We start from the raw sequence: 21,351 nt of genomic DNA, 5'->3' as shown, positions 1-21,351 counted from the left end.
AGAGAGAGAGAGAGAGAGATGTCACTTTTAACAAAAAATATACAAAGATAAAGAATTAGAGACAAAGAAAGAGAGAGAGAGAGCAAGAGAGAGAGAGAGAGAGAGAGAGAGAGAGAGGGGGAAGAGAGAGTGTGTATGTATGTGTGTGTGCGTGTGTGTGTTCGTGTGTGTGTGTGTGTTTGTGACACTGGTAAACATCTTCCTATCATCACGTAACTTAGTTAGTGCGGAGAACAGACAGAGTTCAAAAACAAGACGATATATTTTTTTTTGGTAAAAGGAAGGAAGAAAGGCCATGCAACACACAAAGCCATGGGTGACATTCATCTAGGGTCCTTACGAAAAAGAGCAGCACAAACACATTTTAACTTCACACAATTTTTATTTTATTTGAACGGAATCGTACTATTGCAGCAGTCACAAAAAAAGAAATAAAAATGGATAAACACTGATTCTCAAACAATCAGTCAGACATCATACATAGTATACACCTATATAAAGAATGTAACAAATGATTCAGTAATTTCAGACGATGATGGGGTAACGACAATGTATTCGAACGTAGTGGTTCACTTACATCAAACACATAAACAAAAGATCAGTAAGGTAGCTACTGATTTTGAAGCATTCACTCACAGGCACAACAAAACATAGACTGTTACAAATACTTCATTAATTACAAACTGAATTGGTTAATGTTAATAAGACAATTGTTTCCGTTTTTATTAGCTACATCACAAAAAAACATGTAATCTGAGGTAAAAGTTCGCAATTATCAAGAACCTTTTTGAAGGGAAGCTGCTGCTGATGAGTGCACACACATTCACAGAACACTTAAAAACACATCCGCAATAGTTACGTCAGAAATAAATCAAAATACTGATAAACTGCAAACATACCCACGTTAACGTTAAAAACAACCGTTGAATTATGACGAAACAAAACTTTACATGTCCGGTACTTCAACCCAGTTGTATGTTTAGTAGACTTACAAAGAAACACTTTAAAAATGAGCTGATCATTAAACATCGATGGCCATAACTGTATCGCCAACAGCATGCAAGTGTGACAATTTTGAAATAAGTTCACACACACACACACACACACACACACACACACACACACACACACACACACACACACACACACACACACACACACACACACACACACTGAAGCCCGGATAATGTCATACATCTTGTGCATACTATGCAACATATTCAGATATGTAAATCAAATGCGCCAATAATTCACACGCACAAATAACACTGACCAAGCAAACTGTCAGTTCTCAAACGAAACGTTTTGATTGACTTATTTGTGATGAAGCTACACGATGCTTGAGTATTTGATAATTTTGTTTTACACCAGAAATGAAAACAAAATGAACAAAAAACATACATTTTGAGGTAAAAGTTTGCAATCATCAAGAACCCTTTTTGAGGGAAGCTGCTGCTGATGAGAGCACACACACACATACACAGAACACTTGAAAACACATCCGCAAACGTTACGTCAGAATGAAATCAACATATCAATAAACTGCCAACATACCACGTTAATGATAAATAAAAAACCACCCGTTGAATTATGATGAAACAAAACGTTACATTTACGGTACTTCAACCCAGTTGTATGTTAAGTAGATATACATACAAAGAAACACTTTAATAATGAGCTGATCTTTAAACATTGATGGCAACATTGATGGCCATTACTGCATCGCCAGCATAATGCAAGTGTGACAATTTTGTAATAAGTTCACACACACACACACACACACACACACACACACACACACACACACACACACACACACACACTGAAGCCCGGATAATGTCATACATCTTGTGCATACTATGCAACATATTCAGATATGTAAATCTTAACATCTCGCAATTATTGCCATTTTGTGTAGAGACCAGTTTGATTGTAAGCAAGCACTGAGAACAGCGAAATGCCCCAATAATTCACACGCACAAAAAACACTGACCAAGCAAACTGTTAGTTCTCAAACGAAACGTTTTCATTGACTTATTTGTGATGAAGCTACACGATGCTTGAGTATTTGATAATTTTGTTTTACACCAGAAATGAAAACAAAATGAACAAAAAACATACATTTCGAGGTAAAAGTTTGCAATCATCAAGAACCCTTTTGAAGGGAAGCTGCTGCTGATGAGAGCTCACACACCATATACACAGAACACTGGCAAACATGTCCGAAGGGATAGATCGTTTACTGTCGTTTGTTTCAGTATTTTAGCTGCTCACCTATTTGTAGCACGGGTTGCCTTTGGTCTTTTCTTTTGTCCAGGTTTCTTTGCCACCTTCTGTTTTGGGCGGGGGATGGTCAGTTTTCCATCCGTTGAGTCGAGTGTGGACTTTCGGCGGGGCACCCCACGGAGGAACTTTGTCACTAGGCGTTTCTTTTGGTCCTCTGTCTTGTGGTCCCACTGTGCGCCGTTGAGTTGTAAATGCCGCATGGCTGGTGCGAGTTCAAAATCCCCAAGGCCGCGGAGCGCCCTTCGAACATCTGCGTACTGGAGCTTAACCAGCGAGTGAAGGATTCTAACCAGTTCTGGAATCTTTTGAATTGTCCAGTTGATCCTCCGTTTGATTACGTGGTTCATAGACTCACAAAGATTGTTTGTCCAATCGAACGGGATAAAATCATGTCTGACTAAAACACGCGGGGACACGCGGGGACACGCGGGGACACGCGGGGACACGCGGGGACACGCGGGGACAGTTTAACTGCACGCGGGGACACGCGGGGACGGTGAAATAGCACGGGGGGGACGTTATTTTATAACATTCTGAAAAAAAGAAAAAAAAATTTTAATAAATAAATAAGTTAATTTTTTTATTTTTTTTTTTTTTAGAAATACACAAACGATAGTCAGAATGTTTTTATATAACGTCTCGGCGTGCTAATTCACCGTCCCCGTGTGTCCCCGTGTGTCCCCGCGTGTCCCCGCGTGTCCCCGCGTGTCCCCGCGTGTTTTAGACACCCCCTGTGACTAAAACACGCGGGGACACGCGGGGACACGCGGGGACACACGGGGACACACGGGGACGGTGAATTAGCACGCCGGGACGTTATATAAAAACATTCTGACTATCCTTTGTGTATTTCTAAAAAAAAAAAAAAAAAAAAAAAAAATTTACTTATTTATTTATTAAAAATTTTTTTTTTCTTTTTTTCAGAATGTTATAAAATAACGTCCCCCCCGTGCTATTTCACCGTCCCCGCGTGTCCCCGCGTGCAGTTAAACTGTCCCCGCGTGTCCCCGCGTGTCCCCGCGTGTTTTAGTGACAGGGGGTGTCTAAATTACGCGGGGACACGCGGGGACACGCGGGGACACACGGGGACACACGGGGACGGTGAATTAGCACGGCGGGACGTTATTTTATAACATTCTGAGAAAAAAAAAAATTTAATAAATAAATAAGTTAATTTTTATTTTATTTTATTTTTTTTAGAAATACACAAAGGATAGTCAGAATGTTTTTATATAACGTCCCGGCGTGCTAATTCACCGTCCCCATGTGTCCCCGCGTGTCCCCGCGTGTCCCCGCGTGTCCCCGCGTGTCCCCGCATTTTTTAGACACCCCCTGTGACTAAAACACGCGGGGACACGCGGGGACACGCGGGGACAGTTTAACTGCACGCGGGGACACGCGGGGACGGTGAAATAGCACAGGGGGACGTTATTTTATAACATTCTGAAAAAAAGAAAAAAAAATTTTTTAATAAATAAATAAGTTAATTTTTTTTTTTTTTTTTTTTTTTTTTAGAAATACACAAAGGATAATCAGAATGTTTTTATATAACGTCCCGGCGTGCTAATTCACCGTCCCCGTGTGTCCCCGTGTGTCCCCGTGTGTCCCCGCGTGTCCCCGCGTGTCCCCGCGTGTCCCCGCGTGTTTTAGACACAGTCTAAAACACGCGGGGACACGCGGGGACATGCGGGGACAGTTTAACTGCACGCGGGGACACGCGGGGACGGTGAAATAGCACGCGGGGACGTTATTTTATAACATTCTGAAAAAAAGAAGAAAAAAATTTAATAAATAAATAAGTTAATAATTTTTTTTTTTTTTTTTTTTTGAAATACATAAAGGATAGTCAGAATGTTTTTATATAGCGTCCCGGCGTGCTAATTCACCGTCCCCGTGTGTCCCCGTGTGTCCCCGCGTGTCCCCGCGTGTCCCCGCGTGTCCTTGCGTGTCCCCGCGTGTCCCCGCGTGTCCCCGCGTGTTTTAGACACCCCCTGTGACTAAAACACGCGGGGACACGCGGGGACACGCGGGGACACGCGGGGACACGCGGGGACAGTTTAACTGCACGCGGGGACACGCGGGGACACGCGGGGACGGTGAAATAGCACGGGGGGACGTTATTTTATAACATTCTGAATAAAAGAAAAAAAAATTTTAATAGATAAATAATTTAATAATTTTTTTTAATTTTTTTTTTTAGAAATACATAAAGGATAGTCAGAATGTTTTTATATAACGTCCCGGCGTGCTAATTCACCGTCCCCATGTGTCCCCGCGTGTCCCCGCGTGTCCCCGCGTGTCCCCGCGTGTTTTAGACACCCCCTGTGACTAAAACACGCGGGGACACGCGGGGACACGCGGGGACACGCGGGGACAGTTTAACTGCACGCGGGGACACGCGGGGACGGTGAAATAGCACGGGGGACGTTATTTTATAACATTCTGAAAAAAAGAAAAAAAAATTTTTAATAAATAAATAAGTTAATTTTTTTTTTTTTTTTTTTTTTTTTAGAAATACACAAAGGATAGTCAGAATGTTTTTATATAACGTCCCGCGCGGCGTGCTAATTCACCGTCCCCGTGTGTCCCCGTGTGTCCCCGCGTGTCCCCGCGTGTCCCCGCGTGTCCCCGCGTGTCCCCGCGTGTTTTAGACACACCCGTAAGAATGGCTGTTAAATGCATCAACAGTAAACAGACCACCTTCAGGTATTTGTGATGGAGTAGTTACCAAACAAAACTCTGAGAGTAATTGTGTGTGAGTGTGTGTGTGTGTGTGTGAGTGTGTGTGTGTGTGTGTGTGTGTGCGTGCGTATGTATGTGTGTGTGTGTTTGTGTGTGTGTGTGTGTGTGTGTGTGTGTGTGTGTGTGTGTTATCGAATAGTCTATTGTATATCGTTTGTTCCTAAACCACAACCAGCTTCAGTCAATCAACAATTTTACCATAGGATTGGGGACAACATTTGTTTTACATTTATACTGGGTTTTTGTGTGTGCCAATGAGTTAAACATTTGATGTATGTTTTGCTAACGTTTTTGAAAATGGGTTGTCGAACATCGGAGATAAAGCTTTGATACGATTTTTATACCATGCGAACCCAAAAGAATGTTAGAGAAAAAGCCAATTTCGGATTTCTCTAAATATAAAGCATTGCTTTAACAAAAAAAATAAACACACGTCATATTGCCAAGACACGCCAAAGAAATGTTTCATTTGGTTCTTTTTTTTCTCCCCTGTAGTTCGCCGTCAATGTTCGTGATCGCGGCAACCCATCTCGACCCGGCACCAACACAGCCACAGTGACAGTGACAGTGCAGAGGAACCTCAACTGTCCTGACCTCAGCAACAACCTGCCAACAGAGATCACCATCAGTGAGACATACACCGGTCTCATCTTCACTGCACAAGCACGAGACAACGACATCACAGTATGTCTTCCGAGTTAATGAGACATCATTGCAGTTGTTTTTTTAGAAGTGGTGAAACGTATGTATTTGCATGCGCGTCCGCATGCGCAGACAGGTACGTATGAGGGCACGCACGCCACACATGCGCACACATATACATGCATACACACATGCACACACACATGCACATACACTTGCACACACACACACACACAATCACACAATCACACACACACTCACACACACACACACACACACACACATACACACACACACACACACACACACACATAGACCCACACAAATAGAACCTTATTGTTGTAACTGTTCAACCTCTGCAGTTTGTCTAATAGTACGACAGTGCAGTACTTCCTGGGGCACACTGTTGTTTATCATCAAGCCTACATACATTAAAGCAGTTTACGACGAGCATGATTTTTTCAACAAGCATCATGTAACACCGTGGCCCTGTGTGCTGACAACAAATTATTCAGGCCATTAAAAGTGTCTCACTACATTAAAGTTGTCAGGGAAAAGAGACATGAACAAGACTTAATCATAATGTCCGAGATAACTCTTTTTCATGCATAAACATCTCAAGTACTGTCACCTTCACTTCCAGTTGTGGAGTAGTCCGTTATGGTTTGACACGAATCATTTGAGGATCTTCACCACCGTCTCACTGTTTGCGTCATTCTGCACTCGTATTGTGCTGTTCCTGAATGAAAGAGTGAGCTTTGAACAATTTTAACAGATTTTGCACTCGCTGTTTGGGAAAGAAAAGAGAAAGCTAAATACTGTATTTTTGTTTTGCAGCCATATTTTAGCACACCAACATACAGTCTGGCCGGAGATGGAGCCAACTCGCTGTTCTTCATCGATAATAGCACTGGACAGATAACTGTGAACAGTGTGATACAGAACCGAAATGATCCAATCTACAAGGTATTGTTGCTTTGTTTCTTTGTTGTTTGTATTTGAAGAGGGATGTATTTTACTGTCTTGATTTGCAAGTCAAGTTGTTAGGCGTTCATCCCGTGCAATGTAATTCCTGATGTAAAAAATGGTATCGTACAATTGTGATTGTTAATTTTTTTTTATGTGAAAACATGTACAGAGATTTATGATTCACCTGTTTGTGCAGTTTTCTCTCTGTTTAGGAATGTTTCTACAAATAGTAAGGCACATGAAAGATTTGAGCAGAATACAGATATATATCAAAGTGTAACTGTGATTTGGTTTAATTCAGTGCCATATCTCCGCTCATTTTATTATATTTAGTCAAGTTTTGACTAAATATTTTAACATCGAGGGGGAATCGAAACGAGGGCCGTGGTGTATGTGCGTGTGTGTGTCTGTCTGTCTGTCTGTGTGTGTGTGTAGAGCGATTCAGACTAAACTACTGGACCGATCTTTATGAAGTTTGACATGAGAATTCCTGGGTATGAAATCCCCATACGTTTTTTTCATTTTGTTGATAAATGTCTTTGATGACGTCATATCCGGCTTTTCGTGAAAGTTGAGGCGGCACTGTCACGCCCTCATTTTTCAACCAAATTGGTTGAAATTTTGGTCAAGTAATCTTCGACAAAGGCCGGACTTCGGTATTGCATTTCAGCATGGAGGCTTAAAAATTAATTGATGACTTTGGTCATTAAAAATCTAAAAATTGTAAAAAAAAATAAAAATTTATAAAACGATCCAAATTTACGTTTATCTTATTCTCAATCATTTGCTAATTCTTAAAACATATAAATATGTTATATTCGGATTAAAAACAAGCTCTGAAAATTAAACATATACAAATTATGATCAAAATTAAATTGTCGAAATCAATTTAAAAACACTTTCATCTTATTTATTGTCGGTTCCTGATTCCAAAAACATATAGATATGATATGTTTGGATTAAAAACACGCTCAGAAAGTTAAAACAAAGAGAGGTACAGCAAAGCGTGCTATCCTTCTTAGCGCAACTACTACCCCGCTCTTCTTGTCAATTTCACTGCCTTTGCCATGAGCGGTGGACTGACGATGCTACGAGTATACGGTCTTGCTGAAAAATGGCATTGCGTTCAGTTTCATTCTGTGAGTTCGACAGCTACTTGACTAAATATCGTATTTTCGCCTTACGCGACTTGTTATATTTAGTCAAGTTTTAACATCGAGGGGGAATCGAAACGAGGGTCGTGGTGTATGTGCGTGTATCTGTCTGTGTGTGTGTGTAGAGCGATTCAGACTAAACTACTGGACCGATCTTTATGAAATTTGACATGAGAGTGCCTGGGTATGAAATCCCCGAACGTTTTTTTCATTTTTTTGATAAATGTCTTTGATGACGTCATATCCGGCTTTTCGTGAAAGTTGAGGCGGCACTGTCACGCCCTCATTTTTCAACCAAATTGGTTGACATTTTGGTCAAGTAATCTTCGACGAAGCCCGGACTTCGGTATTGCATTTCAGCTTGGTGGCTTAAAAATTAATGGATGACTTTGGTCATTAAAAATCTGAAAATTGTAAAAAAAAAAAAAAAATTTATAAAACGATCCAAATTTACGTTCATCTTATTCTCCATCATTTGCTGATTCCAAAAACATAAATATGTTATATTTGGATTAAAAACAAGCTCTGAAAATTAAATATATAAAAATTATTATCAAAATTAAATTGTCCAAATCAATTTAAAAACACTTTCATCTTATTCCTTGTCGGTTCCTGATTCCAAAAACATATAGATATGATATGTTTGGATTAAAAACACGCTCAGAAAGTTAAAACAAAGAGAGGTACAGAAAAGCGTGCTATCCTTCTTAGCGCAACTACTACCCCGCTCTTCTTGTCAATTTCACTGCCTTTGCCATGAGCGGTGGACTGACGATGCTACGAGTATACAGTCTTGCTGAAAAATGGCATTGCGTTCAGTTTCATTCTGTGAGTTCGACAGCTACTTGACTAAATAATATTATTGTATTTTTGCCTTACGCGACTTGTTCTCTTTTAGTCTTCCATTTTCACCTGGCTCAGTGGAAGTGATCGCCAGTGACGGGTTCTGCCTGCCCCATAATACAGTGTCCAATCTCCGCTCATTTTATTCTTTTTCTCTTCAAATAATACCCAGTTGCAAATTAAGTGGTTGCCAGTGACGGGTTCTGCCTGCCCCATAATACAGTGCCCAATCTCCGCTCATTTTATTCTTTTTTTCTTCAATTATTACCCAGTTGCAAGTGGTTGCCAGTGACGGATTCTGCCTGTCCCATATTACAGTGCCCAATCTCCGCTCATTTTATTCTTTTTTTCTTCAATTATTACCCAGTTGCAAGTGATCGCCAGTGACGGGTTCTGCCTTAACCCAGCCCAGGCTACACTTACGGTCAACGTGCGTCGTAACCTGTTCTCCCCACGGTGGACCGGTCAGGGCCCCTCTTTCCAGGTCACCATTCGCGAGACTCAGGATATCCTCAACAATATTACTCAGCTCACTGCCGATGACCAGGATTTGACAGGGGTTTGTAACTTTATATATGTGTGTGTGTGTGTGTGTGTGTGTGTGTGTGTGTGTGTGTGTGTGTGTGTGTGTGTGTGTAGGTTTTTGTCTGTGTAGGTTTTTGTCTGTGTTGAGCGTGTGTATGTGTGTCTGTGTGTCTGTCTTTAGGTGTGTCTGTCTGTGTTAAGCGCGTGTGTGTTTGTGTGTGTGTGTTTGGTCACATTTCAAGGAACACATGGATGATGAATAAAGAGCTTTTGCTTTTTTTGTTTCATAGGGAAGCTGTCAAAGCGAACCTTTGTGACTCTTTAATTTGGCGATGGATAATGAGAATTAATTTAAACTGAGGCAATAAGGTTAGTTTTAGAAACAGCTCAGATTCTTCTTCTATAGTTTTGATAAGCTTGTCTCGTTCGGTCTTCTTTTCTTTACAGGTGGGGTCTACTGTCTCGTACCGCTTTCAGACCAACTCATCACACCAGAATCTATTCTTCATCAGTGAAAACGGCGATGTGTACTTGCGCCGAACCATGGTCGGATTAGCTGACAACACATTTGTGGTCAGTATTTTTTTTAGTTTTTTTGTTTTTTGTTTGCTTAACGCCCAACCGACCACGAAGGGCCATATCAGGGCGGTGCTGCTTTGACATATAACGTGCGCCACACACAAGACAGAAGTCGCAGCACAGGCTTCATGTCTCACCCAGTCACATTATTCTGACACCGGACCAACCAGTCCTAGCACTAACCCCATAATTCCAGGTGGAGCAGCCACTAGATTGCCAATTTGGTCAATTTGAAAGTCTTAGGTATCAGGGCCGGACGAGAAGGGGGGGCTTTGGGGGCTTTAGCCCCCCCCCCCCCCCCCCCCCCCCCCCCCAGCCAAAAAAACACAAAAAAGAAGTCGCGTAAGGCGAAAATACAACATTTAGTCAAGCTGTTGATCTCACAGAATAAAACTGAACGCAATGCAATTTTTCAGCAAGTCACCGTTTTCTCGTAGCATCGTCAGTCCACCGCTCGTGGCAAAGGCAGTGAAATTGACAAGAAGAGCGGGGTAGTAGTTGCGCTGAGAAGGATAGCACGCTTTTCTGTACCTCTCTTCGTTTTAACTTTCTGAGCGTGTTTTTAATCCAAACATATCATATCTATATGTTTTTGGAATCAGGAATCGACAAGGAATAAGCGGAAAGTGTTTTTAAATTGATTTCAAAAATTTAATTTTGATCATAATTTTTATATTTTTAATTTTCAGAGCTTGTTTTTAATCCGAATATAACATATTTATATGTTTTTGAAATCAGAACATGATAAATAATAAAATAAAAGTAATTTTGGATCATTTTATAAAAAAATAATGTTAATTACAATTTTTTAGATTTTTAATGACCAAAGTCATTAATTAATTTTTAAGCCTCCATGCTGAAATGCAATACCGAAGTCCGGCCTTCGTCGAAGATTGCTTGGCCAAAATTTCAATCAATTTGATAAAAAAATGAAGGTGTGACAGTGCCGCCTTAATTTTTACAAAAAGCCGGATATGACGTCATAAAAGACATTTATCGAAAAAATGAAAAAAAGTCTGGGGATATCATACCCAGGAACTCTCATTTAAAATTTCATAAAGATCGGTCAAGTAGTTTACTCTGAATCGCTCTACATACACACACGCACAGACAGACAGACAGACAGACAGACAGACACACACACACACACACACACACACACACACACACACACACACACACACACACACACACACACACACACACACACACACACATACACCGCGACCCTCGTCTCGATTCCCCCTCTATGTTAAAACATTTAGTTAAAACTTGACTAGATGTAACAACAAGTCGCGTAAGGCGAAATTACTACATTTAGTCAAGCTGTGGAACTCACAGAATGAAACTGAACGCACTGCATTTTTTTCACAATGACCGTAGTCCGCCGCTTAAGCAAAACGGAGTGAAACTGACGAGCCTGTTCAGCGCGGTAGTGGTTTCGCTGTGCTGCATAGCACGCTTTTCTGTACCTCTCTTCGTTTTAACTTTCTGAGCGTGTTTTTTAATCCAAACATATCATACTCATGAAATTGTTTTTAAATCGATTTCGGAAATTTAATTTTGATCATAATTTTTATATTTTTAATTTTCAGAGCTTGTTTTTAATCCAAATATAACATATTTATATGTTTTTGGAATCAGAACATGATGTAGAATAAGATGAACGTAAATTTGGATCGTTTTATAAAAAACAAATTATTACAATTTTCAGATTTTTAATGACCAAAGTCATTAATTAATTTTTAAGCCACCAAGCTGAAATGCAATACCGAAGTCCGGCCTTTGTCGAAGATTGCTTTACAAAAATTTCAATCAATTTGATTGAAAAATGAGTGTGTGACAGTGCCGCCTCAACGTTTACAAAAAGCCGGATATGACGTCATCAAAAGTATTTATCGAAAAAAAGAAAAACAAACGTCCGGGGATATCATTCCCAGGAACTCTCATGTCAAATTTCATAAATATCGGTCCAGTAGTTTGGTCTTAATCGCTTTACACACACACACACGCACAGACAGACACACACACACACACACACACACACACACACACACACACACACACCATGACCCTCGTCTCGATTCCCCCTCTATGTTAAAACATTTAGTCAAAACTTGACTAAATGTAAAAAGAGAGAGAGAGAGAGAGTGAGAGAGATAGTGAGAGAGAGACACTGACACTGACACTGACACAGTTTAATTGAATATGGGCCTACAGCCCCTTTCAATGGGGGGGGGGGGGGGGGGGTTACACATGAATCACAGGAAAAAATAGAAAACATGATATTGAAACGTATGCAAAATACACAGTGGTTTGTTCCAAGCTTTCCTCTATCTATAATCTTGCACATCAATGCTGCCTAATATATACATACAACCGAACAATAAATACAGCAACAACAAAACCTTCAGCGACAATTAATCCTCATTACTATTTAACATTGACAATCTTAACTGAAATGCAAAAAACAAAAACTTTGCTAAATCTACAATTGTTTCTGTGTCTTGTTTTTTAAACATTGTAATCATACTGCCCAACTGATCACCAACACTTAAAAACTGTGCTAAATACTTTATTCTTAGCTCACAATATGTTTGGCATTCAAACAAAAAATGGATTTCGGTCTCTAATTTATCTTCACAAAAGGGACAACACTTGTTTTCTGTTGAATTTTGGAAGCGATATCTGTGGATATTTATCTGTGAAACGCCCATTCTAAATTGAGCGATGACATTTCTGTACACATCTTTCCATAAAATGCCCACATAACGTTCTTTTTCAAAACAGGCTTTATAATTTCCATACAGTGATAGGCGCTCACTCGAGTCCAAATGATTACGCCAATCATGGCAGAAGGAACTGCAGAGCCTCTCCTTCAGTTCTGCAAAAAACACCCTCTCGTTTCCACATCCAAACATCCAAACTTGGTAAAATCCATTTTCACACAGAACTGCCTTTACATGCGTTACCCATGTGATACCACCTTTTTCGTGGAGGTTGAACAACATTTTGTATGCCTTCTTTGAATAAAAATTGTCTGGCTGTCTCAGTAACCGTAACCAATATTTAATCAACCTTGTGACTGTTGTCACCCAAAGAGGATACCTACCCAATTCACCATACACAACATCATTGGGAGTTTTATCTACTACGTGCAGAAACCGTTTACATGCAAATAAATGAACACGTTCCAATTGGTCATACTTCTCATAACCCCAAATTTCGGCTCCATATGTTAATACTGGCAATACTTGCGCATCAAATAACTTAAAAAATACATCAAATGAGTTACAACCCATGTTCTTTAAAGTATTCAAAATTTCGATCGTGCTTCGCTTTGCTCTTGTTGCTGCGTCTTCAATTGCGACGCCATAACTATGTCTTGTTGAAAAGGTAAGGCCAAGATATTTATACGAATTTACAACAACAAGAGAGAGAGAGAGAGAGAGAGAGAGAGAGAGCTTAATAATAATAATATTGCAAAAAGCTGCTTCCGCCTCATCAAGATTGAAGTCTAGATATTTTCATTCAATGTTTGAAATGCCAAGTAATGTAAACAGACTAACATTGTAAAGTTCATCTTATAGTGGCAAAATACAGTATAATTTGATTTTGGAATGTGTTTTTTTGGCATAAAAGGAGAAAATTTGTTTCGTTGATGTTTAAGACAAGCTAATCTTTTCTTCATGCATTAATTCTAAATTAATATGTTAAATTTCTGGTGGTGGTATTCCATTATTTAAATGACTTTTTTGTGCAAGAATAGGATATTTTTAATGTATAAATGTTAAAATTTCTTCAGCTTATGGGGGCTTTGCTTTTTTTTCTTTGCCCCCATACCCCAACGGGGGCTTTGCCCCTCGACCCCACAGAGGCCTTCTGCGGCCCCCGGACCCCCGCTTCAACATTTGCCGGTCTGTGGTCAGTATGCACCGACTGTATAGATGTATGTTGATTGGCTTTGTAAACCAATTTTTTTTCTCTCGTAAAAACCTGCTCTGACCGTCATTGTTGTATTTGCTGCACATTTGAGTCACTGTTTGAACGTGTTTGTATACGGATGACTGAGCACATTAGGGCCTACCTTTTGATTACCCAGATGGATGTAAGCGCTGAGGATGATGGAGGACTGACCAGCCAGCCAGGTACGCTGACGGTCAGTGTGATTCGAAATGACTTCACCCCAGAGATCCTGAACATGCCACTAAATACGGCACGATCAGTCCGCAGTGACACCGGCAATACGGTGGAGATCTTCACTTGCACCTCAAGGGATAGCGACACGGAGGTGAGTCTGTTCTTATATCACTGTTCAGGGGCGGATTAAGGGGGGGGGGGGGGGTTACAGGGGTACCGGACCCCCCCCCCCCCCCCGGCTGTCAAAAAGAATATAAAAAATTAATACTAACTTTAAAATAAATAATGAGTGGCTGCTGACACCAGTTAATCATGTTTAAAATCAAGGATAAGCCATAAATTGTTCATAAAATAGCTAAAACTCTTCAGCTTCTCGGGGGCAAAGCCCCCCAGACCCCCCAACGGGGCCTTGCCCATGTACCCCACAAGGGGTCTACCCCTGGACCCCAGGTTGTAACCCCCCCTCTGGCTTAACTGCTCTGCCCCTGCTGTTGTTGTTGTTGGTGTTGTCGTTGTTGTTGTTGTTGTTGTTGTTGTTGTTGTTGTTGTTGTTGTTGGTGTTGGTGTTGGTGTTGTTGTTGCTGTTGTTGCTGTTGTTGTTGTTGTTGAGTGTGGTGGTGTTCGTGGTGGTGCTCGTGGTGGTGGTGCCACTGCTGCTGCTGTTGTTGTGTTGTTGACCTGCAACTCTTGGTCTTTTCATAAAGTTTGCTCTAGTGTCAACACAGCATTTCCGTCTTTGTGTTATATTCTTTCCTATACCATAATATATATGTCTCTTTAAGAAGGTCATAGTTGTGGTGAGTGAGTGAGGGAGTTAGTAAGTAAGTTACTTACTTACTTAGTTACTTAGTTAGTTACGTAGTTAGTTACGTAGTTACATAGTTTATCGGTTTCTTTATTTTGTTGGTTAAATGATGAACGACTAAGAAGCTGAAACGATCTCGTGTGTTTCCACGGTATGGGTGTAAGTACACCGTATTTCTCTCACTGTTTCAGGCTGACTATGGACGAGTCAGTTATCGCATTGTGGGAGAAGGAAGAGCCTCCAACATGTTTGAAGTCAACTCCAGCACTTGTGAAGTCACTCTTCGCAACGCTCTGACTTCTGATACCGCCCAGGCGTACACTGTAAGAAATTACTTAACATTCAGCGTGATAAACCTTTGCGTTTTAGTCTTGCTAATGTTTCATTTGTTATCCATGATCGAGAAGCTCGTTACAATCTGGATGTGTATTTGTGTATTTTGATCTTGCCTATTCTAACCTTCCACCAAACTGTTAGTTCAGTCACACTAGAGTTGAATAACGCAGCATTCTCTCTGAGGAAGATACGGTTTACTAAGGGATACCCGCTTCTGCCCGTGTTAAGCTCCTATTGCAGAAATTGTCTTTGAAAGGTTGTCACATATCAAGCTTTAGCTGAGATACAAGCAAGCAAAAATGCAAAACAGTGAACTATCAACTTGAAAGTAAAATTGTGTTTGATGGAGAGACATTTTTCAGTCATTTTTATCGTTTGGTATCTTTTTATAGCTGGCTGCGTACAGCCATCGGCTAGTTTACTCATGATTCATATCAACGGCTGATCAACTTGTTCGTGATTGTTGCGTATTCCTGGTTGTAGGTCCTGATTGAAGCGTTTGATAACGCTGGAGCCGCTACCCGATCCAGCACAGGTACCCTCACTATGAACGTTGACCGTAACCTCTACCCACCTCAATTCATAAACCAACTGTACTCATTCGAGATCCTGGAGATTCAAGAACTAGGCATTCCCTTCGGTTACGCAAATGCCTCTGACAATGATACTGTGGTAAGGATTATCCTTCATTTTCACTGAATGCATGTGCATCACACAAGCTATGACTTTTGAGAAATGGGTTCATTGTTTCTTTCATTTTTGGAAGAAGAATGTTGGAATTCAGAAGCACCGTACTGTAATTCTGAAAATTAGACGCCTGAGAGATTAATGTCTTTATCACCACCACTCTTGTCGATTTCTTATGCTCAATGTTATTACAGTCGCCATACGGGGACATCTACTATGAGGCAATGGGCAACGACACAGTGCTGACCTACTTTGGCATTAACGCCGATGGAGGCCTCGTCTCTCTACGCTCACAGTGGCAGTACCCTGACAGGAGCGAAAACATCTTTAGGGTAGGTTATCTTCATGAGATCTGTTCTGAATACATGATGTGCTTTTACGGTACCTACGAAGATGCCTGATAGAGAGACAGACTTGCTGAATGGCTTTCTGTTGCTGGTTTTCTGATGGAGTCATGTTTTACAAAAGTCATGTCTGCATTTATGAAACATACGCATGTGCAATGCATGAAACACGATGAATTTACTTCATCGTTAACTGTTTGGCTCAGGTGAGTAATCAGTGATTCTTAGTAATGATCAGTATTTGTCTGTATGGACGAACAGCTGACCTTCCGTGAACACACAAATTAACGTTGGTGTTCTCTCAGATGTATTGTTGTTGAAGATAGAGCTTTGAAACTTTATCCACTTCAAGGGTTTTATGACCTCCCGACATGACCCTAGTCTGGTTGACACACATCACATTCCAGGGTCACAGCGGAGTCAACTTGAAGTCTTAACATGTATACATTTCGGAGTTTGTTTTTGAAAGTAGACTTTTGAATTGTTTACACTCCTCATGCTTCCAGGGTTTGGTGGCTTCTGGAAATGAATCAAGTCTGGTTGAACCTGGTCATATTTCAAGGTCACAGTATGATCGGGTTGACATCAAAAAGAAGGACATTGTAATGTTATTCTATGTCCTTTGCGCTATAGCAGCAGATCATTTGTTTCTGGTACATATTATTTATGACGAAGGTATGAGTGGTAACAGTTTAAAAGTTTGCATTGGGCGTTTAATGTCATGCACACCGGAGCGATCATTGATATGGCAGCGGAGCACATGCACGTCTCTGTTCTGTTCAGGAAACGTTTAATGTCTCCAAATACAGGAAAACGCTGTGCTCCTTCTCGTGTTTTTAAAACATTATTCATGGTTGTCGTTTTCTCGTACAGTATGACGTCCGACTGAGGGACGGGGCTGGACAGCAGAGTCCAGTAACAGCGTCAGTGAATGTGACTGTTATCCGCAACACTCAGCCTGTCTTCAACAACACTGCCAACTACCGTGTCAGCAACCTGACCGAGGACACTGCCGGTGGCACCGTTGTCTTTACCCCTACTGTAACCAACCAAGACAGCAGGGTTAGCTATTACCTTTCATCCTCTTCTTGTATGATGTGTATCCCTGTCATAGCATCAAGTCGCAGATGTCTTCAATTACAACCAGTAAGCCTTTGGTTTGTTTGTTTGTTTGTTTGTTTAACGCCCAGCCGACCACGAAGGGCCATATCAGGGCGGTGCTGCTTTGACATATAACGTGCGCCACACACAAGACAGAAGTCGCAGCACAGGCTTCATGTCTAACCCAGTCACATTATTCTGACACCGGACCAACCAGTCCTAGCACTAACCCCATAATGCCACACGCCAGGCGGAGCAGCCACTAGATTGCCAATTTTAAAGTCTTAGGTATGACCCGGCCGGAGTTTGAACCCACGACCTTCCGATCACGGACGCCTTACCACTAGGCCAACCGTGCCGGTACATACGCCTTTGGTGAACATGTTACCATGCCCTCATTCTCTAAAGAAAATATGGGTTTTTTCAGTAGCAACTGGCTCAGATTTACAGTGCTGAATAGAAAGTTGTGAGAACTTTTTCTGTAAGCAGAAGCGTTCGCAACTTGGAAAGCGTAATGCTCGGGTATTACTCATTGTGGCATCTTTGGTCACGTGACCAACTCAAAATAGAACCAACATCTACTTGTTTTTCCGCGTTAACATATATGCAAGGCAGTTCAAATTAAATTATTCTTGCTGCTGTCAATATGCTTGTCTTTATATTCATTATTGTAAACATAAAGTACATCAGAACAAGATTTCAGATATATTTAATTTAAACGAGGTGTCCAAAATTAGTCCCGCTTGCTCTTGTCCAATACCGCGCAATTTTCATCCAATCCATCAATCATTTTTATTCCTGTTCTACTTCTCGCTACATTTCAATTCTCCGAGCTTTAACTGATCGGAACCAAAGTTTGATATTTTTGATTGAAGAAATGGGTTTCCACCCTACCTAATTTGAATGTATTTTGTAGTGTGCCCTCTATTGAAAGCCAGCCAGCCATTTTAACCCAATACCCCGTTCATGTCTTTTTCCAGCCAATTCAGAGCAGATTTTGGGGTACGCAGATTCTTTTAACTAAAGTTTGCACAAACATGCCCTTTCCTTTAATAACGCCCCTGAAATAGAATATCTAGGACAATGTAAATATCAGCGAGCAGGTCAGTTGCAGGTTAAATCGCTGCACCAGGTTTGGCCTCACGCTTCTTTGTGTTTAATTAATGTCAATCCCCTTCAACCCCTTCTCTCATTATATTTTCAACTTGCAGAACCCTTTCGATGACCTTGAGTTCGAGATGATTGGTGACGGCCGCACGACAGCCTTCTTCCAGGCCAACAAAGCCAACGGTGCCATCAGTGTTCGGCCTGATTCAGACCTGACGTCGGACACCGAGTCGGAGTACATTGTGAGTTACTTTTGTTTGGTTTGATGTAACACGGATTAAATGACATATTCTTACTCCAACTCACATAAATAGCATTAACTTCAGTTTGATGCGTAAGACATTGAAGTACTAACCCTGGAAACAGGGGGAGGTAACCCCCAAATCAAAACAAAACCTTGACAACAAGGCCCTGGTAGTTACCTCCCCTCACCGGCCGCCCGCGCATGCGCGGCACATATCGCCGGAATACTCATTCCCTTCTTCAACACTGTGCTGTTCAGACGTGTTGGTACTTGCTAGGCTTTTCAGCCTTGGGTCTCCTGTGAGGACGACCTTTTGACCCTGGCTCATCTTGCTAAGCTGTTGGTGAGATCTTTCTTGTTTACAACGTTTGTTTATTGTAACTGTTCACTGGTGAAAATGTCTTTCTCCGTTTTCACGGAGTTTGTTTGGGTTTTCACTATGGCGGGAGAGAGCAGTTGCTCACTCAGACAGGTTTTGTCTCTCCCGCCGAGCAGTTATTTTGTTGTTCAAGCTTAGTCTAGTGACTTATCTGTAACGTTGGCTTGTTAGCTTGTGCCGCCATTTGCATTTGTTGGTAAATGGTGTTGTACTTTGTGCTCCGTCTTACGGAGTTGTACTTTTAACAAGGCGACATTACAGTAGTGCTGCCAGGCAGGTGACTTTCGTTTCCCTGCTGAGCAGTGTGTTCTGTTGTTTAGCTTTAGTCTAGTGACTTACTCCTTACACGCTTGGTTGAGCTTGCGCCGCCTTTGTTCGTGATTTATGTTAAAGCCTGTTCTCCGTTCACGGAGTTGTAGTTTAACATGGCGGACTTTAGCGATAGCGCTGTCGGGCAGGTGACATTGTTACCTGCTGAGCGGTTCGTTCTGTTGTGTAAGCTTAGGTCTTATGACTTATCTTTCACAGATTATTTTGTCTTTACCTGTACCGACTTTTGCGCGTTGGTATTCTGTTGTTTACTACATGTCTCCGTCTTCACGGAGTTCTAGTCGTCAACATGGCGGTCTTGCGTTGTGACGTGCAGGGCAGGGACTTTGTTGCCTGCCGAGCAGTTCGTCTTTACTTTGCTCTTTAGCTGTGCTTTTTATTTCACTCTCTTTTGGCTGTTATCTGGTCTAGTTTTTTGCGACCAGGTTAGCATAGAATCGTTATGGGTCGTTCGACCCTTTTGTTGTGTGATTGCCTACTTTGCTTTGGTCAGTAGGTCAGGGAAGGCTTGGTGTGCCGTCTTCGCGGCGTTCCGCCTGGTGTCGGCTACTATGCTGACGCTGTCAGGGTTTACGCAGTCAGCTGCCGTGTTCTCTGCAGATGTGGCTTTCCCTCAACCGTTGGGTTCTGCCGACGAGGTACGTACTTGTGATAGTTTGAGGCATTCAGCCCCCTGTGACTAACATGGCGGTTTGTCTCGACGGTTATCCCACCCATGGCGCTGGGGCCGGTACGTCTGGCTCCTCGTAACATGGGTTCTACTGCTTAGGCAAAGGGATTTCCGGCCACAGGATTCCTTTCGAGGGGTCGTGGCACTTTCACATTGTTACCATCGACTTCCGGTTCGCAGCCTACGGGAGTTCCGGTCGTTGGTGGTAAGGGCAATCCGTTTCCTGCCTACGCTTCCGCTCAGGCGGTTGCGGACGGTGGGGGGACAGGTTGGGTCAGCTTCCGGGTAAAGCACAGGTGTGTTCCGGTCGCCTTCCCTTCCGGATTGCCAGCTACCTCTGGTTTCGGTCCGCCGGTTCCGGGGTAGAATTTTGGAAGTTCGACGCGTTCAGCACACGTGCGTTTGTCTCGACGGTTATCCCACCCACGTCGCTGGGGCCGATACGTCCGGCCCCTCGTCTGTGGGTTCTACTGCTTTGGCAAAGGGATTTCCGGCCACAGGATTCCTTTCGAGGGATCGTGGCACTTTCGAATCGTTGCCATCGACTTCCGGGAGTTCCAGGTGGTTGCGTACGGTGGGGGACAGGATGGGTCAGCTTCCGGACAAAGCACAGGTGTGTTTCCGGTCGCCTTCCCTTCCGGATTGCCAGCTACCTCTGGTTCCGGTCACTGGTTCAGGGCAATGGTAGCAGCTCGGCTTTGCCGGTCCTCCTTGGTGTGGTTACACAGGGTTCCGGTACGGCAAGTTCATCAGTTCCGTTTCGGGGCAATGATGGTTCCGGTCATGATCGGGCTTCATCGGACATCTTTGTTGATGATGTGGATGTTGACGAGGATTGTGATGACTCTTCCGAGGCGGAGCACAACTTTCGAGTTGAGAGGAGGTTCTTACGCGCGCTGTATGCCGCCGCTGAGGTTACCTCTTGATACTTTGCAGAAGGGGTGACAACTTCGTCTTCTCGTTTAGCGGCACCTCCTTTCGCATTTGGCGATTTCCAGGGTGACAATGAGACTAGCGTTCACTTCCGGTTTCGGGAGTCGCCTTCTGTAGCCTATGAGTTGGCTAAGGTGTTGAGTTCCGGTGCTGTTAGCATCGTTCCTCTGTTCACTGCTCATGGGGATGCGTCGGAGTCTGTTCAGCCATGGCTGCTTCTCCGAGCAATTGTTCTCGCATGCGTCTATCATGCTTTGTAATCCAAAGCTGAACGGGAAGCCCAATCATTTATTGATTCTTTGCACTTCCGAGTTCCCCGCTTCAGGTCACTCCTGCGTTGGGGGACAATCATTTACGGCTTCGGCCAATGATGGTTTTGGGAACAAGGACTCTTTGCCAAGTAGGCTTCCAATGTCAACCCTTTGGGTTTCAGGTTGTTGGTGGTTTTGGTATCCCGTCTCTCACTTCTGTTTTCGGAGTGAAGGACTGTACGCTTTAGCATCAGCCCACGCTGCCAAGGTGTTGCGGGTGTTTT

The 21,351-nt window shown here is 42.4% G+C and overlaps 1 protein-coding gene across 1 annotated transcript in view; it reads left to right on the top strand.

Moving 5' to 3' along the window:
• The first annotated feature begins 2,477 nt into the window (after positions 1-2,477).
• Positions 2,478-21,351, top strand: part of LOC138954040 (protocadherin Fat 4-like) — a 124,227-nt gene continuing 105,353 nt past the window's right edge. Inside the window, exons 1-11 of the mRNA XM_070326021.1 lie at positions 2,478-2,540; positions 5,524-5,712; positions 6,508-6,636; positions 9,004-9,195; positions 9,609-9,734; positions 13,843-14,031; positions 14,877-15,008; positions 15,505-15,693; positions 15,903-16,040; positions 16,926-17,114; positions 18,365-18,502. Of these exons, the coding sequence (XP_070182122.1) occupies positions 2,478-2,540; positions 5,524-5,712; positions 6,508-6,636; positions 9,004-9,195; positions 9,609-9,734; positions 13,843-14,031; positions 14,877-15,008; positions 15,505-15,693; positions 15,903-16,040; positions 16,926-17,114; positions 18,365-18,502 (1,674 nt within the window). The remainder of the gene's footprint in view (positions 2,541-5,523; positions 5,713-6,507; positions 6,637-9,003; positions 9,196-9,608; positions 9,735-13,842; positions 14,032-14,876; positions 15,009-15,504; positions 15,694-15,902; positions 16,041-16,925; positions 17,115-18,364; positions 18,503-21,351) is intronic.

The sequence above is a fragment of the Littorina saxatilis genome, linkage group LG2, assembly GCF_037325665.1.
Source record: "Littorina saxatilis isolate snail1 linkage group LG2, US_GU_Lsax_2.0, whole genome shotgun sequence".
In the NCBI taxonomy this organism is placed as follows: Eukaryota; Metazoa; Mollusca; class Gastropoda; order Littorinimorpha; family Littorinidae; genus Littorina; species Littorina saxatilis.
The sequence above is the reverse complement of the archived record's forward strand: the minus strand, read 5'-3'. Positions and strand labels throughout refer to the sequence as shown.